At 32.5% G+C, this 20,351-nt stretch overlaps 1 protein-coding gene across 1 annotated transcript; it reads left to right on the top strand.

The window, feature by feature from the left end:
• The first annotated feature begins 17,307 nt into the window (after nucleotides 1-17,307).
• LOC140433649 (uncharacterized) lies at nucleotides 17,308-19,833 on the top strand. The gene has a single exon (XM_072521629.1). It carries the CDS (start codon nucleotides 17,308-17,310, stop codon nucleotides 19,831-19,833), a length of 2,526 nt encoding a protein of 841 aa, XP_072377730.1.
• Nucleotides 19,834-20,351: the final 518 nt, after the last annotated feature.

The following is a 20,351-nucleotide window of genomic DNA, read 5'->3' as shown; positions in this document are numbered from 1 at the left end:
GGTTTCTCAAACCTGACGTGAGCCGGATGCCGGGTTAATATATATTATCCTTTTCAGAGCATACATAATCAGACACTTTGATTTTTCCATACACATCGGTATATTGTTTTAAATACCGTACTTCTTAGTCTGCCGAAAACAGTTCACCTTTAGATCTTTGTTAGTAAATTCTTCATTCTAAAGAACGCTGTTCTGGCTCTACATTTCCTGTGAATGATCTTAGTCTTAATTTAATATACAAATCCTCAATATGTGAATGTTGTTACTCGTTTATAACCTGGATATTAGAAGTAGAACAGTAACTGCTTAAAAATCTGCTTCTAAGTATAGATTAAACAATAACGGTAAAAGAAAGCACACGTAATGAAAAACTTTTTGTATCATCTACCCTCTCCTTTTAGTCACGAGTAAGGTTGCTAGTTATTAAATTAGCTATTTCTTTTATGTATTTTTTATCTATTCCTGATTTCTCAGAATATACACCATCCTTTCGCATCTACAGATATCAGCTTTCATATAGTCTAGAAGGCAAACATATGCGTTACATTTCAAGTCTTTATCCATTTGTAAAATGAAACAACTAAACAATTAAACAAAGATAGACGTTAGTCAGTTTTTTGTTATCTTACTAGTATTGTAGTAATTATTAAAAATGCAGTAAGCAATTGTATGCTTTCGTTGCTTAGGAGTTTCATCATTGACATAACATGTGGTTCAATTGTTTTTCGATCCTTAACTAATTCTATAGCTCTTTTTAATTCAACAAAAAATACTAGAAAATCTTCCGATATATTTCTTGGTCTGGTACCCTAGTCTTTTTTGTTTAGTCAGGAAATTTAATATTGTGGAAATAAAATATTAGTTTTCTTAAGATAAAATGTAATTATAGATATTGATTAGTTTATTAATGTCAGTTTTTTATTAACACATTGATATTTATTTATGAATACAATTTCTAGGAATTGTTTAGGTATTTTTATTATTTATGACGTCAGTTTTTATGTGATGTTAGTCTGCCTATTAAATTTCTGGATGTATGTGCGATGTACGACTTCACAATTATTCTCGCATGGTATTTTATAACCTACATTTAAGCTTTCCATAATACTAATAGGTGTTTTAGCTTTTGTCTACAATGATGCCAGTGGTTTTATATATATTTTTTTAATTTTAATTTGAGAATAATTAGCAAGTTTGGGTGTTAATGATGGTATATAAGGAAGTTTCCTAACAGTAAATTATTATTGCATAATTTGGTGATTTGGTTCTATTTTTTGATTTATGTCCATCATTCTATTATGAGTATTGTTAAATAAAAATTTGTTTATTAGTTTAATCCATAATATAAAAATAAATCGTAAAATGTGTTGGTAAGCGTATAACTCAACAACGCATGGACCAATCTTAACAATTTTTTTTAAAATGTTCATTTAAGTCTAAGGATGGTTTTTACGGCGAATGTTTTTAAAAATTAGAATAATTTCCGGGAAAACCCCAAAACAGCCCTTCTCTTTTTCCCATACAAATATTTTCTAACTAAATTCCTATTTAACTATTCATGAGAGACACCCTACTGTTGTTCATTTAGCTGTGCATTTAGAAAATGGACAAAGTATATTTTACATCACAGAACGCAGTACAAAGAGCTGCTCGGCCACCATCTACTACATTAACCAGTTTTTTTGAGATATGCCAAAACGATGGTTTTGCTAAAACATTGTTATATTCTGAAATGCCAAAATATTATACTTGGAATCAATCCTCAAGGAGATTTATATGACGGAAACAAGGAACACCAGTTCCAAGATACCCAGATGTATATTCTACCGATGCGATTGGTCGAATTTATTCAGTACATTGATGAATGTTTTTATTTACGACTGCTATCAGTCAATGTTCGTGGCTCAACATCATTCCAATATTTACGAACTGTTGATGGTGATTTATGTGGATCATACAGAGAAGCCTGCCAACGTTTGCAATTGCTAGAAAATGACGCTTATTGGGATCAAACTCTCAATGATGCTGTAATATTATCACAAGCTCATCAAATACGAACATTGTTTTCCATAATCATATCTACATGCTTCCCATCAAACCCAAATGATGTGTGGATCAATTACAAAGATAATATGTGTGATGATATTTTGTATCAAATACGGATTAGAAGGGAAAATCCAAATATACAAATAAGCGAAGAAATTTACAATGAAGCATTGTAAGCATTGATTTTAATTAAGGACATGTGCTTGATGATGTCAAACAAACTATTATTTCAATTAGGCCTGGCCGCACCCAATCGTCCAATGCATAATGCTTTTAACCAAGAGTTGCACAGAGAAAAACTGTATGATCTCAACACTTTGAAAGAAATAATTCAAACAAATCTTCCACTAATGAATGAACAACAGAAGTATGTATTTGATACACTTATGAAACTAACAAATGATAAAACAGAAGGGATTTACTTCTTAGATGCACCTGGTGGTACAGGAAAAACTTTTTTGGTTTCATTGATATTAGCAACAATTCGCTCACAAAATAAAATTGCACTTGCACTCGCTTCGTCGCAGCAACTTTGCTTAAAGGTGGTCGAACAGGCTATTCAGCAGTAAAATTTCCATTAAACATGCAAAGCAACGAAACTCAAACCTGCAACATTTCGAAGAACTCTGTAATGGCAAAGGTTTTGCAGCAATATGAATTGATTGTTTCGGATGAATGCACGATGGCATATAAAAAATCTTTGAAGGCTTTAAATAGAACCTTACAAGATCTACGGAACAATCATAACCCATTTGGTGGTGCAATGAATTTATTGGCAGGAGATTTTCGTCAAACATTGCCAGTGATTCCACAATCAATGCCAGCTGATGAACTCAATGCATGTTTAAATTCTCCAATTTGTGGAAACATGCCAAGGTATTGCACTTAAGCAAGAATATGCATGTCGACTTGCAAAATGACCAATCTGGAGACATATTCTCTCATAACATAATAACTCATTGGACATTGGTAATGGGAAATTTCCTATAGACACCTTGAGAGGTTGCAGTAACTTTCCTCAAAGTTTTTGTCAGTTAACTCGATCAAAATATGAACTTATTCAAAAGGCGTTTCCAGATGTTGCTCAAAATTACAGAAACCATGATTGGTTTAGCGAACGGGCTATATTGGCTGCAAAAAAACATAAATGTAAATGAATTAAATTTCAAAATTCAAGAACAAATTACAGGCGAATTGAAGATATATAAATCAGTTGATTCGGCTACTAACCAAGTTGCTGTCGTCAACTATCCGCTTGAATTTTAAGCTCGTTGAATTTACCAGGATGGCCACATCACAATCTTTAATTAAAGGTTGGATCGGTAATTATAATGTTGAGAAATATCAACCAACCGCGTCTTTGCAACGACATACAGTTAGCGATAAAAAAATTATTGAACCGATAGAAGCAATTATACTAAAAGGAAAGTATGAAGGAGAAGACCTTTTGATACCACGCATCCCAATTATTCCGACTGATGTACCATTTAAATTTAAACGACTACAGTTTCCAGTGCGGCTTACTTTTGCTATGACCATAAATAAGTCCCAGGGGCAATCATTAGGTGTTTGTGGTATTAATCTAGAAAACCCATATTTCTCACATGGTCAATTGCATGTTGCATGTTGCACTTTTGTAAAAAAAAATATTTTTGAGTTTGAAAGGTGACTTTTCAATATAAAATTAAATTTTGAACAACATTTTTGTACATGTATATTTACATTACATAACAACTATACATTTTTAAAAATGTCTATAGGCCCCAGGTCGACTCAGCTTGAATAAAATGAGTACCTTGGGTAAAACCAGGGGTAATAATAGGCGGTTGAAGCGTAGCACTGGCCATGTTACCTTCCTTGTATACCGTAGGCCCTAGATATAGCAGACTACCCTGCTATACTCCCAAAGCCGCGAGCGGTATAAAACGGGAGACTATTATTATATTTACAAAAGTGCATACAATTTACACAAATGCACCAAAGCACATAGGGACTAATTTAACCCTTGCTTAAAAACGCACCCCTTGAAAAGATAGCACTCTGCGGTTTTCATATTTGGGAGTGGTTTAACCATATAAAACAACAAAAACCCCTCTAACGTTGTAGTTCCTTTTAGCACCCTTGTTTTTAGAGATAAGCAATAGCCTAAAAAAGTATTACTTATCCTGCCCCTTACAATTAATGACAGCAACCTCAAAATTAAAACATTACTTTATATGACGTGTAAGTCTAAAAAACTTTCGTTCCAAATTCACCGTTACCTAAATGTATAATCGTCCCTAACTCAAAGCACTATCAAGCGATGCGACGTTACATATTTCTATAAAGACAAAAGCCCGTTCAATAAATTCCTTTGTATATTCCAGTGTTACAGAATTTTAAATTTCCGTGCGGTATGTCGAGCATAATATATGATAGGAAATGAAATTTTCACAAAGGATATTAAAAGCTGACAGCTTGTAGGTTCTGCTACCTACGACTTGTAACCAGACTCTAAAAACACGAATTCAAGTACACACTTGAGTTTTGGCGAAGTGAACTCCGAATAATGGCAGCGAATTTGAACTTCTCCTTTCTTGGTTAACCTTAGGGAGAAATATGCACATTAGTAAAAGTTTTCATCTATGAATTTCCGCAAACGTGAATTTAAAGATTAAAGAGACCAATTTTATATTTTTAGGATTAGCTAAAATTAACTCTAACTTAACTTTTGCATTATTTAATTTTTTTTTATTTAATAGATAGTAATACATAGATGCAATAATCTATTGCTATATTATTCATTCGCCCAACTCGGTAAAAACCAAACGTATAAACGGGAATATTTATTTATCACGCAATATCCTAAAGTGACTCTCGATCAAAGAAAACCGAAGAAATATGCATCTGTGATATATAAACTGTGACTTGTACGATAGGAAACAGAAATACATTGAAAATATTCTTCGGTGTTTTAATACATACAGGGTGATTTTTAATACATACGAAAGAAAATACAAATGCTACAAGGGAGTACAAATCAGGTCAAAATGGTCAAAATGTGTGCATTGACAGTTTAAATCCTCTAAATATTGTCGTCCAAGGAGAAAGTTAATATTTACAGGGTAGAAGAGGTCAGTATTGACATCATGTCTGGACACATTCAATTAAAAAATTCTTGGAAGATTGTCAAAATGTGCGATATTTAAAGTGCCGTAAAATCTATTGTGAAATAGCATGGCTGTGAATGAAGATGCTAGAAGTCTCCTTGGCAGTCGATCGTAGAGGAGAGTGGCTACAGACCGTAATTAATGAAAATGTTTGATGAGGGAAGCCAGGGCTCAAATCATCCTGTAGAGCCAAAAAAGGGGTTGGAAGAAGACTCAAAAGATCAAAAGGGCTAGAAGACTTAAGAAATTTACAGTGAACCATTTATAAATGGTATTTGAGCCCTTCCCGTTACATCATGTTTACTTAACTTGACTGTAAATTTCACTAAGTAAATAAAAAAAGTTTAATTTTATATAATAAGAAGAAATGCATTTCACGACCGATAGGATTTAAACATGTTTAATAATAAAAAATGGATGTTAGTTATATGAATCCATCATCAGTTTTTCTTAATCTCCTGGATGTTTGGCTACACTAATCCTCAGTCAGATATATTACCTAAATCTAAACTATTTTTTTCAATCCATTTATGTAAAGCTAGTAGTGATTGTTTTGTTTAAAACTGTTTAGATATTTGAATCAATCAGAAGTGACAAACTCATAATAGATAACAAAATATTCTGCATTATAAAAGACTTCCATTTACTTCAAGATTCACAGCACCACTTATTTCGATATATTTACGAAAACATATTCTAGAAACAAATTTGTCTCCTAAAAAGAAAATAATCCATTCTTGTTCCGTATCATCGGCACCATCGCCTGCTCAGCACAACGTAATAAACTATCACGAATAGCGAAGTAAGTTTTAAAAAATGTTGTTTTAACTCTGACCTAATTTGATTAGACGCTGTTGTGTTTTGAAAGAGTGCTCTACTTAATTTACCGAAAATGTTTTCGGAGCCCCAGCCGTGCATCCTTATAAAGAAATTTATAGCAGTAGAGTATGGGTCTCTCAAACCAGACAGACACACTGCGCATGCGTCAACATAGACCAGACCTAGCGTCGGTAAGCATTGGATTTGCATTACCGGCCAACGTATAACTTAGCATAGTTCCGAACCTTTTAGTCATGACCAAAACCATTTCAATTCTTTTAATTATATTTTAACTGTTTAATATTTTAATTTCTGTTAACCATTGTTTTATTCTTACAATAATATTTTCAATTAATTAATTTTTTTTAAATTAAAGAAAAAGTCTTTCAGAGGTAGGATTTGAACCCGTATGAAATATTTACTATACCAGCATACTGCACGCGACACCACGAGCTGTTAATGTTATGCGCTTAAAAGAGTATAATAATATAATCCGGTTATCAGCTGTGTAGGAATTTTAAACATAGGTACTCCTCGTTTTTATTGCTGACAAATTAAGTGACTAAGATGAATTATACTAAGAGATAGAAAAAAAAATTAGCAGGTTAGGTTCGCGAAATAAATCAATGCATTTAACTCATTTATATTTTTTAAATAAAAATTATCTATTATGAAAGAAAGTTATTAATTAGTACTAATAAACGGAAACTATCATTAACCCGGCAATATTAATTTGATATATAACGGTAATCCACGGTACAGGATTTTAAATGGATAACTTAGAGAAATATCAGTTTCTAGTTGTTGGATATTTAATGAGATGACCCCATTGGTTGACTTTAAATAAATTTTAATATATATACTACCCCTACAATTCATTGAACGTCTGCTGCTTGACAAAGGCGTACATTGACCTTTAATGCACACTGGTTGACACAGTTCTCTCATGCACACATATCTCGTACACTGCTCAATATAGACATACAATTTCGTCATACACTCCCAATCAAACAACCAGTTTGAATGGTAACAATAATTTTTTAGGAATTTATTCACAACGGGGTACTCAGAAACTTCATTTGCCTAATACACTTTTTGTTATTCTAAACCATCGTCCTTTTAAATGCAGCACAGATAAATGTCGTTTCAACCTTTCAATAAAACATCTTACTTTCTCTCTCTCATACTTTAACTTATTGGTAAAAAAACTTAACTTTTTGGCACATGTATCCTTACTGTTATGACCTGAGACCATAACATTTAATTGTCAGACTTGAAGGGCTATTGAGAGATATGATAAACTGTAACCTTAAGAGATCATTATGAGAAACAAAGATATAAGAACAAAAACAGATTAAAGCTATCGCAAAAATCTAAATGACATTTGCCAAGTGGGGAAATAGCACATAAACAATAATAAGACCACTGTGATGGATCAAGGATATTAAAGAAAAGAGAGAAAGGAAGAAACCACATAACGAAGAAGCTGCTAAAGACCAATAAACGGTCCCAAATGCCTCGACCCTTCCAACAAAAAATATGAATTACAACTAAAAATATTAATATGATACAGTTCGTCGGTCATAGATTCAAAAAAACTAGAAAATGGGGGGGGGGGGGGGCGGAAATTATAAGTAAAAATAAAATCTCGATTGTTTAGTCAAAAATACTTTAAGATCACACAAGTTCTGGTCAAATAAGTCAATTCGCTACCAAAAATTTGATTTATGAATAAAAACATTAGTGATAATTGACTGCAGTTTTACACAATAATGGATCAACCTGCTTTTTAGAGATTTAAAGAGTATAGCTGGAAAGGCTTGAAATAAAAAAACATAAAAATGTGTTTTATTTAAAAAGTAATTAACATACAATTTTATTATAATATTATGTGACAGGTTTTGAGCATAGTCTGTATACGGTCTATCAAGCCATACATAATTCAAGTTTTTTTTTTGGTAAATAGATATCCATTCAATAGTGACAAGTCACCTAAAATCATTACAATAGCAATTAAATATGATTTTGCACTTTCAATTTTACAAATTATACAACAGTTACATGTTTTAAAAAATACATAGTTCCTTAGAAAAGAATCATCAATGTACAGAGGTTCTCAACCACTGGAGGTATATATCATTATTTGCGTTGGTACGCAAAAACAGCCAAAATCAACACCACAAAAAATAATAATATTTTACGTTACAAGTTCAGTAGGTGACTCTAAAATTAACACACTGGGGTATTGTTAAAATACTATTTTATTTGATCCATTATTAGATTACCTAGCAAGTTGGGTATTTAACGTAGGTGGTACCAAAACTAATAAAAAAAACAGTACATTACTCCAAAATGGTTAAACACCACTGATCTATGTGATTTTACATAATTATATAATATGAAAAATATTATAGGCAACTTACATTCTACCAGCTTTTGTGTGCTCGCTATTAGACACATCAATCATCTTTATATTTGTTTAGGGCTTGGCTATACTAAAAAAAAATCAATCTATGTTGGCTATATATGGTGTTTGTAAAGATAAGGTTTAAATGTTAAGTGTTTCTATCTAGTAATAAACTGTACTCTGATTGCTAAATTCAATTGTAGCGTTCAGTAGTGGTTCCTGGCTATTAAAGTATACCTATAACAAAAAAAAAATGTACGCAAAAGTGTAAGGGCATGGACTTTTAATCAATTTTGTTCAAGCAAAATTTCAGTTACTTGTAATTGTGTTATTTTCTGATTTTATGTAAGCTTTACCCCCCATAAAATTGTAAAATTTTAAAAGACAATGAAGTACATTTCTAACTAAATTTTGCTTTTAACAGTAGTCGCCACGAGAAGGCATGATTAGATGACTACCGGGAGGAGGGTAATATTAGTACTGGACAAACAGTTAGTATTAAGGTGAATAAATGCCTATCTGTTATAATATAATGTTATAGTATACATATAACAAAAAAAAATGAGCTGAGATCCAAACACTAAGGTAAGGAATTAGTTATCTGGGTGAAATGTTAATGAAATATATAATATATAATAATATAATACTATAATACCTATAATATAATAAAATGAAATATAATACTTTTCAAAACATGTTTCTGTGATAGCATGAATATAATGATAGATGAACGTTTACATGCGCTCACAACTAACATACATATATGCTGGTCAAAACAGGGTAGACAGATGGTAATAGTTTGCACTTTATTCTTCTTCTTTCAGTGCCTATTCGTTCCGAATATTGGCAATCATTCTGGCTATAATTATTTTATTGACTGATGCTTTAAATAGATTCGTTGTTGTTGTGGAGGACCATTTCCTCAGGTTCTTCAACCATGATATTCTCCTTCTCCCAATTCCTCGCTTTCCGAATACTTTACCCTGTAGGATTACCTTCAGTAATCTGTATTTAGTGCTGTTTCTCACTTTATTAATCCAGATAAATTAGTTATGCCTACAGGATTAGAAAAAAAAACATATATTTTGTTTTACAAGTAAACAATCAGCAATCATCTACATATTTCATTTTTACTACAAGCAAAATATCAAACACCCCGTATAAACATCTTAACAAATTCAAACGTCACTGCCCTCAAGTTTTTTGTTAAGTTTATCAAGGTCGACAAGAGCCACATACAACGAGACAGACATGAATAACTGCATAATGTACTTTTGATTTCATGAGAGTCAGTGAGGTTTCAGTTCAGTTGAATTTCTACTTGGCGTAGATACTTGGATAATCTGTGTGTGTTCAGAATATTTTATTTTAGGTAATTATCAATTTTTTAATTGTGATTAAGCTACTTTTTATAAATTCTATGTAATACTGATCCCCTTTTTAAAACGCTTTTTAATTTTAATATTATTTTTATATTTATTTCAAAAAAAGTTAATTATAAAATTAATAGATTATGTTAATATATATTTTTTCTAATGTAAATATACGTGAAAATAAATGCATATTTTTTAATTTGTTCATAATGATAGAATAAACAGATTATGTTAATAAATATATTTTCTGATATAAGTACGAAAAATATATCGTTTTAAAATTAGCATATACGGGGCTCTAAAAAAAATTGTCGAATGTTTTTTTTCTACTATAAAGGTATTCTTTTATATTAATAAAGATGTTAATAAAATAAACAGATTTTGTTAGTAAATATGTTTTCTAATATACGAAAAAATAATAGTTTTTAAAATAATCGTGTTTAACAAACTAAATTTAATTTAGTCCCTCCTTCACTTTTCCGTAACATTTTCCAATATTTCGGCACCTGTTTAAAATAAACACCTTAGGATATTTTCTTGAATGTCACCCCGTAATCTAATCCAGAACCAACAATAATAAATATGTATGCTGATTGTTCTTTTGTCATAATCTCGTTATAAACCCATAGTTTTTCGTTCACAATTTTCACATATTCATCCAGAGTTCATTTATTACTTAACCCTCAGGAAATTTGGTCATGTATTTTTTTTCAAAAGATTAACGTCAGTTTTTAAGAAGTTCTTTAAGTAGGTTGGCTAGCTATAACCATTGTCTCAAATTGTTCAGCTAAGATATGCGTCATCGGTCTATGCTTCTTCTGTCTAGTATCTTAAATATAATAAGCTTATTGTAGAATAATCTACAGCAACGCATATCTCTCACATCTCATGACAGATACTGCAAATTTCATTTTAATTGTATTTAATATCTCCTTTTTCTTGTTGTACTCTTTTTAAAACGTCGTTTTTGGCAATTTTGTCCATTCAATTTATCTTTAAAATTTTTCTATAATCCCAACATGTTAAACGCTTTTATTCTGTTAATTATATCCTTTTATTAGCGCCCAGACCTCAGTAACCTATTACAGAAAATATATAACACCTCAGTATTCGTACTATGCAGATTCAAACTAATATTATTGCTGCAAAGTACTTTCCCCTCTTATTGAATGCTGATCAGGCTACACATGATTTAATCTCCTGTTTTCGGTTACGATTGTTTTCAAGTATGCATATCTGTCAAACTTTTGAATGAGTTTGTCTTTAACCCATAAAGAGTCTTGTTGTGTCTTTGCAATGGTCATGTATTTCGTCTTTTTTTTATATTTAAAGTAAGTACGACCTCTTGCTACATTCTTATTCATCAATACCAGTAATTCTTTAACCGACTCTGCGACGCATCATCATTTAAAGACATTTACTTTAATACATTAAGGGCAAACAAGGCCGTTCTTATATCTATCCATTGCGTTTCTAAAGCCAAAACTAAGTATTATCTTGCTCCAGTTTTTTTTAAAATCCTTTGATGATTTTTTTCTTTAGAGTGTGGTTTATTAACTTTAAGTCACTATCGCTCGATTTATTTGCACCGATAGTGGATGTGGACTAAGAGTCCGGATACTTTTTTTCTCGCATGTGCAAAGCGTCATATATAGTACACATTTTTTTTCTTATAAAACAAATATTGTAAATTATTATTATATTTTAATTTACAAAAAATATACAAAAGTAGAATGTAAATATACAAAAAGAAATAAAAAATATAATTTAGGTATTTTTTTAAATGATATTATCAGAATTACATTTTGCACATGTATTCAAAATCTGCCTCTAAGTATCAAATGGTGTCTCCAAATTTTTTTAACGACCACTTTAGCAGCCATCATATAAGTTATCAAGTTTACTACACCTGTTCGTGATGCGAAGAGTGGGTGCCTACATACTGTTTTCATCTTTTCTTACCAAGAAAAGGTATTACTTGTGAGGGAGTCTACATCCTAATCTTCAGTTGAATTTTTAGAATCAAAATATATTTCTTGTATCTCTACTATATCCTCTTTGCTGTCTTCACTGGCCCTAGTATATATTTGATCCGATTAATTTAATAATTTCTGATAATATTCGTCAGAACTTATAGCTGTATTATTTTTTTTGCCGATTTTACTGCATGCATACCTTCTTCTTTTGTTATAACAGTTTCTATGTTTGCTGCTTGCCTGTCATTTTTAAATAATTTTTGTATGCATCTTCTTCTTAAGTTTTAAGTATTCCAACTTTAGACATAGGCATCCTCCAAATTAATCTACATTATCTAAACACTAATCAAGTGTTTTCTATTTTGCGCCACTTGCTTCCAGTTGTGTCTTCCGATCTTCTTAATGCCATCAGCCCATCTCATTAGTGGTTTTCCTCTAGTGGTTGTATTTTGTGGTGCCATCTTTTATTCTTCAGTCAGCCGTTGTGTCTACAAAACTTTATTTTAATCTAGCAGCCTGTTCTCGTGCGTTTTTACGTTTGGTTTTGCATCTAATTCACTTGTTTTGCTTTTTTTTGTCCATAAGTCTCAATCCGAGCATTGATCTTTCCATCACTCTTTGTGCCTTTACTATTGTATTCATATTAGACCTGGTGAGTGTCCACGTCTGTTAACCATACGTGAGTATAGAGAGAATACTTTCTTCTTTTTCTTTAGCCTTAAGTAATACAACTTTGGACATAGGCCTCCTTTAAATCAATCAAGGTTTTTCTATTTTGCGCCACTTGCTTCCAGTTGTGTCCTCCGATCTTCTTAACGTCATTAGCCCATCTCATTTGTGGTCTTCCTCTGCTTCTATTTTCCTAACCATGGCCTCCATTGTTGTATTTCGTGGTTCATCTCTTATCCTTCAGTCGGGCATTGTGTCCTGCGAAGCTCCATTTTAATTTGGCCGCATGTTCTCCTGCGTCTTTTACTTTAGTTTTGCTTCTAATCCATTTTTATTTGTTTTTTTTTTGTCTATAAGTCTCACCCCCAAGCATTGATCTTTCCATCGCTCTTTATGCTTTTACTATTTTATACATATTGTACTTGGTGAGTGTCCACGTCTGTGAATCATACGTCAGTGTAGGGAGGATACACTGATCGTAAATTCTGTTTTTCAAATACTGTTCTATTTTAGTGCTTTTTAAATCCAACTCAGTTTTCCAAATTCTGCCCACGCTAACCTTATTCTTCTGGTAATTTCGGCAGGTTTTTTTTTGTTAATTTTCAATATCTGTTCCAGGTAGATATATTCGCTTACTGTTTCTAAATTTATGTCGTTCAACGTTATTTCTGTAATATTCAGTGTATTTGTCATAATTTTTGTTTTTTTCAAGTTCATCTTAAGACCTATTTTTTCCGAAGCTTAAAATAGTTGCGTCATCATGGTCTGTAGTTCTTCGAAACTTGTAGCGAATATTACAATGTCATCAGCGTATCTTTAAATGAGTCAGTTTTCTTCCATTAACATTTACCCACTTATCTGCCAAATTATTGTATTTGAACACGTCTTCGATACACTATAGAGAGAATACACTGATCGTAAATTCTGCTTTTCAACTATTGTTCTATGTTAGTGCTTTTCAAGATCCAACTCAGTTTTCCAAATCTTGCCCACGCCTGTATGCATAGTTTCCATCTCGTGTTATTCTTTTTTTGTGTAGACATTACTCTGTTTGTTTAATGTGCCTTCAGTTGTCATTCCATCGTTTTCGTGGTCTCCCCACTGATCGATTTCTATTGTAGAACCGTCTCTTTTACCACTCTATTTTTGTGTCATTTGGCTTATATGGTCGTTTTACTCTGTTCTGTTTTTTACCCAGTTATTAATGATATGTCAGTGACTTACCATCGATTTATTCGAAGGGTTTTCATCTCTACTGTTTCACTTCTGTCTACCAAGTCAAGTTTCTGCCATGTATTCTGATGTGTTCAATGTATCAAGTGTTCTGATAAATGTTTTCTGCCTTTCTTTTCCGATATTTTATTAGCCCATATTTTTTCATTCAAGCAACCTGCAACTTTTTTTTATTTATTTGGTCTTCAACTTCTGTTTAAAACTTTCCGTACCTGTATGATGTAAAGATATTTAAACTCCATCACTTATCTGACCCTCCAGCTCTAATTCACTAGTAGATTTGGTGTTATAACCATGCATTTCGTCTTCTTTTTATTTTCTGGCAGCATATATTGTAAATCATCTTCGCTTTGAGAGATTAGCATCGTCTGCAGATTTTTCCCCATTTGGTATGCTTTTTTTCGTTGTAATAATATCGTTTTTTTTTTTTTTTTATTTTCACCTTTTATCTCATAGGATAATGGTATGATTTTGTTTTTCAGATTCGACCAGTTCTTTCTTATGTAGATTCAAGTTATCATGTAAATAGTACTTATATTTTCACTTGTTTAAGTAGCATTCTTCCTTGACTTCTCATATTTTCTAAATACACTATATATGCCCTTATACTTTGTAATGTCTACGTTCTTGAACAATCTTCATTTTTTTGACAACTTAAGTGTAATTTTTTTTTTATTATCGGTTTAATCATAAAAAGTCTTTCGAACTGCTATCTGTTTTTACCTTTTTCATACAATAGTATACTGTGGTTTATTTTACGGATACCGACCAGTTCTTTCCTAGGTATATTCAGGTCATCATGTCTTTCCAATAGTACTTATATGTTCACTTGTTTAAGTACCATTGTTCCTAGGCTTGTATTATTTTTTTAATATACTATATATGCCTTTACACTTTTCAATGTCCACGCTCTTGTATAATCTTCACTTTTCGACCATCTGACTCAAATTTTTTAAGTCGAATCGCTACCTGTTATGATCTCGTAATCAGCTGGTGTCATCATATTCTAGATATATATTTTTTCTACTACAAAACATTGCATTTTATCTTTGGCATTTCTACAAATTTCTTACTATATCTTCAAGGGGTATTATTACTTTTACTTGTTTTATGTTATAAAACCTTTAAACATTTTATATCCATCTTTGTGTGCCATTAGGATTACCCGACCCCGATGAAATTCTGATATATGAATTCGAATCTTCTATAGAATTTTAGTCCTTATGACCCCCCAACATTTAAGTCTTTGCTCCGTTACATTGTTGATAGGCTTTCCTTTATAAGTATAACAAAACGTCTACTCTTTAGAGTATTTTTAGTTAAAGGTTTAAGTTATACACAACACTTATTCCAAATTCGTGTACTCCTAAATTTATCATACATTTGCTTTAGACCGCTATAGTAACTAGTTTTGATAACCGGCTGTTTTTAAATATTCCTTTTTATCTCTTCTTCTTATCGCGCAGTCTTATTTTGAAGATTTAGGATCGCAATTGTAGCTTTGGAAACAGCAAAACGAGAAATTTCTGCGGATGAGCGGTCAAACCATCTTCTCAGGTCTTTCAGTCACGGGGGTTGTCTTCCCACTGATAATTTGACCTGTACTTTACCTTCCAATATGCTTTGCAGAAGTTCATATCTTTCACCTCTCAACTCATACCCCAAGTATTGTATTTTTGATTATTCTTATCTAATTTCCTCTTTTTTCTTACTAGTTTACCTGTTTATTCCTGTTGATTATGCCTTTATGTTACAGTTTCTTCGTAATTGACCCACATTTCTACCTAATGGTGATTTGCTATCATTCAGTATATATTATTGTTGCATTCCTGTTAATTTCGCATTCTCTCATTTCTTCATTCACAGTGTTCTACCCTCATTTCCGTTGTGTATGTTTTTTAATCGTATCACGGCTCCTTGACGTGATTTTAATCCTAACGTGTTTGTTTCTCAATATTGAATTGTTTAGGCATTTCTGTCTCTAGATTTCCATAAGCGGTTTAATGCTGATGACGAGTGTTTTCAGGTGTGATAAAATGTGTTTGGTGATTAAATTAGTAGGTACCTCATTATTTTCATTATAAAAAAAATGTGTTGTTATTTCTAACTTCCGTTATAAACTTTGAATTAAACTTACTTCAATTCCACCACTTCAATGTAATTAAACACATTTTCTGCTTCTAAGCAAGTTTTTGGTGAAATGGCAACATAATGTGCGTGTTAAAGAATGATGGTAGTAAGAGATAACAAGAATTTGACGAAAAAAAAAAAATAGAGAGTAAAACTTTCTCTTTTTTTTTAAAACCGTTTAGTTTTCCGTCCGATTAAAGTTTTCTTTATATATAACATCATTACAACTATTTTTCTTCATTCCGTTTCAGGTATTCTTAGTGATCGGACGTGCTTTGGTGAGTTTTGTAATATTTAAAAACTCTAATTTTTAATAATTTTATAAGATTTAAAAAATGGAAAATTTTTTAATTGTTAGAGATCAAGTTAAAAAAATTCATAAATTCGGAGTTCAGGGGAGAACTCTGGAATTTAAAATAAAAAATGTGCCTGAGGGATCAGACCCAGTTAAATGGACCAAAATGGCAATAGAACAAATTGTGATGAAGGGAACAGAGAACATTAAACCGCAGGATCAGGTTGGTTTCACGTTCTGTAGCAAAGATTTTTCAAGAGGACAGGGATGGATGCGATTTAGACCGGCTGCCGATGTAACTGTGGACGATGTTTTTAACAAAATATCATCAATTTATCAGTCCAATTCTACAGGTCTTAACACCGAGACATTTTGTCTAGGGATTACAATCGTTAAGATGCCTAAAGGTCAGGGAAGACCACGCAAGTTTAATACGTTTGATGAGGAGTGTACAAAAAGACAAAGTATAATGGTCATTAAAAATAAGGATAACCTCTGCCTTCCTCGGGCTTTGATTGTAGCTAAAGCGTACGTAGACAAAAATCCCAAACTTTCAAAAATTCGTCAAGATATAGGTAGAACGCAAGAGATAGAAGCAATAAAATTGACAAAGGATGCGGGTGTTGTTATTCCTATTGACGGCGCTGGCATTCCAGAATTACAACAATTTCAATCGTATCTTAATAATTACAAAATTGTTGTATACGATTATGGAAGTAAGGGCCGTGATGTGGTTTTTGAAGGATTTGGTGATGGACCGAAATTGAATCTTCTGTTTCATGAAGGTCATTATAACGTAATCACTTCTCTGACTGGTGCTTTTACATGTATCTATTATTGCGAGGCGTGTCATACACCTTATAATAATAAAAATGAGCACAGGTGTGGTGGTACATGCTTTGCTTGTCGTCGTTCACCGGTTTGTTCGAAAGATACTTTAAAAATTCCCTGTTGCAAATGTGGGCGAAGTTTTTATGGAGAAGCGTGTTTCAATGCCCATATTTCAACTGTCTGTGAGAAAATTAAAAGATGTAGGGATTGTTTCAAGATCTACACGAAAAACCATGTGTGTGCAGAGATATTCTGCAAAACTTGCGGAAAAAATTGTCCTAGTGATCATCTTTGTTATATGCAAGCAGATTTCGGTACTCCTCCATTAAACGATTTTCTTTTCATTTTTTACGATCTTGAGACAACTCAGGAAACGGTAATGTCTGATGGTTCGGTTCTTCAAGAACCTAATCTGTGTGTTTTTAAACAGTGCTGCGACAAATGTTTGGAATCCGATACCAGCATGTGTATAAAATGTGGTGTTCGTCTGCAGGTTTTAAAAAACAACCCTATTGAACGGTTGATGGAGTTTGTATTGAATCAACGTAAACTTTTTAAAAGAGTCGTTGTTATGGCCCATAACGGCTCTGGTTTCGATCACCAGTTTGTGTTAAATTATATTCTAACAAAGACTGATGTCACTCCTGACTTGATTATGCGTGGTACAAAGCTGGTGTCTATGAGTGTTGGGAATGTTAAGTTTCTCGACAGTCTTAATTATTTTCCTATGGCTTTATCAGCTTTACCTAAAGCTTTCGGTTTAACTCAATTGAAAAAAGGCTACTTTCCCCATCTGTTTAATAAGGTAGAAAACCAAAATTATGTCGGGGTTGTTCCTCCTCTACAGTACTACGATCCAGATAATTTGAAGGAGGATGCACGAGAGAGGTTGATAAGCTGGCATGCTGAAAGAGTTAATGAAGGATATGTCTTTGATTTTAGAAAGGAAATCGAAGAGTACTGTATATCTGATGTTGAAATATTAGCACAGTCTTGCTTAAGTTTTAGGAAACAGCTGCTTGACACGTCAAATGTTTGCCCTTTCTTAGAAGCTACAACTGTAGCCTCGACTTGCAATAAGGTATATAGACGTAATTTCCTACAGCCTGACACTATAGGTCTTATTCCTAAAGGTGGTTATCGTTTTAAAGACAATCAGTCAAAAATAGCTCTGCAGTGGCTACTGTGGGAAGAGAAGCAGCGTGGAATTAAAATACAACATGCTGCAAGGGAATCAGAGGCTTTGATAGGAAATCTCAAGGTAGATGGTCTTCACGATAAGACCATTTTTGAATTTCAAGGCTGTTATTATCATGGATGTCCTAGCTGTTACCCCGAAAAGAGAACGTCTCCTCTTCACGACGACCCTTCGGATTGTATGGAGAATCGTTATGACAAGACAAATCTTAAAAACCAATATTTGCAGTCTCAAGGTTATGAAGTAGTGGAAATGTGGGAATGCACTTTTAGAAAAATAATAACGCCAGAAATAGCATCATACACCGAAAACCATTATCTTATGATGACTTTACCTCTAAATCCTAGGGATGCTCTCTACGGTGGCAGAACCGGTAATACTGTTGAATATTTCACTTGTAGTAAGGATGAAAAAATAAAATATGTTGACGTTTGCTCACTTTATCCGTTTATTTGTAAATATGGAAAGTTCCCTATCGGACACCCAAAGAAAATATATGTTGGGGAGGAATGCAATGCTGCAGACATTTCTGATTTATCTGGATTGATAAAGTGTAAAGTATTACCACCTACAACTCTTTACCACCCTGTTTTACCAGCAAAGATGAATAGTAAATGTATGTTTGTTCTCTGTCGTAAATGCGGTGAGGATTTTGTACAAACGGAATGTGAGCATTCAGATGAAGAACGAGCTCTCACAGGAACATGGGTAATTGAAGAAGTTGTGAAGGCTTTAACGAAGGGTTATAAGTTATTGTATGTGTATGAGATATGGTCGTACGACAGTTTAGAGTTATCGAAATCTCAGAAAGGTCTTTTTTCCGATATGATGAACAAGTTCATTAAACTCAAACAACAAGCTTCTGGTTGGCCTCGCGGATGTGAATCTGATGAGCAGAAAAATCATTATATTGAAGAGTTTTTTCAACGAGAAGATGTAAGATTGGACTTTTCTGAAATATCGGAGAATCCTGGTCTTAGATCTTTGGCAAAGTTAATGTTGAATTCTTTTTGGGGAAAGTTCGCTCAGCGTGAAAATCTTCCGAAAACTTCCATCATAAAACAGCCAAATGAATTTTTTGCTATGTTGGTGAACCCTTCGCTTTATGTCAACACCGTAATTCCTGTAAACGATGAGACACTTGTTGTAACTTGGGAATACGTTGAAGAAGCGGCTTCAATGTCTCCCACAGTAAATGTGGTTCTTGCCTCTTATGTGACAGCTTTGGCTCGTCTTAAATTATACTCCTATTTAGATTTGGTGGCGGATAGGGCTTTTTATTATGACACTGATTCAATTATATACATGACAAAGCTAGGTTTAAAGGACCTTCCTACCGGCCAGTGTATTGGTGATCTTACGGATGAGTTAGGTGGTGGATCTATCTCTGAATTCGTTTCTGGAGGACCTAAAAATTATGCCTATAAATGTATTCTTCCTGATGGTCAGCAGAAAATTTGCTGTAAAGTTAAGGGGATATCACTTAACTATGCAGTATCTAAAACCATAAACTTTGATAAAATTAAAGAAATGGTTCTCGAAAAGGCTGATCCTGTTTCTATCGTTACTAAACAGATACAAAGGACCCAAGATCATTGTGTCATTACAAAAACTCTTGAAAAGATATATAGACCTAACTCTACCAAGAGAAAATTTTCCGAAAATTTCACATCGGTACCTTACGGTTACAAAAAACTCAAAATTTAATATTTGTTTTTTTTTTTTTAATTTACAATATTTTTATATAGATTATAAGAGTTTTAGTAAATTATAGTATTAACGTATTAATTTTTTTATTTTTCAGAATAAATTACTTTATTTTCCTTATCCTTATGGTATAAGCGCTTATCTGTTTTCTAATATTATTTTCAAAATAGCTCAAATCGAATTTTCAAATCAGATACCAAAATTTAAAAGATGTCAAAATAATCTGTTATAGACCACTTAAATTATTAATTTTTGGAACCTAAATGTATACTAAAATAATCCAAACTATAATAAAAGATGTTCAACAGATCATAAAAAGATGCTTACTGACCCAATATTTTACATAATTAAAAAAAAAAGATGGTCAGCACAAGCCATAAAAAGATGTCTGTATGGACCACTCAAATTAGTTACATTTTAAATCCTAAAAGGTATACTAAAATAATCGCAAATTTAATAAAAGATGTTCAACAGACCATAAAAAGATGCTTACTGACCCATATTTTGTATAATTAAAA

This window comes from Diabrotica undecimpunctata, chromosome 2 (genome assembly GCF_040954645.1).
Source record: "Diabrotica undecimpunctata isolate CICGRU chromosome 2, icDiaUnde3, whole genome shotgun sequence".
Classification (NCBI taxonomy): Eukaryota; Metazoa; Arthropoda; class Insecta; order Coleoptera; family Chrysomelidae; genus Diabrotica; species Diabrotica undecimpunctata.
This window is presented reverse-complemented; position numbering and strand designations above follow the sequence as displayed.

Excerpts from the sequence above, each read along its gene's own strand:
- LOC140433649 (XM_072521629.1), top strand. The coding sequence starts at position 17,308 with ATGTCTGATGGTTCGGTTCTTCAAGAACCTAATCTGTGTGTTTTTAAA.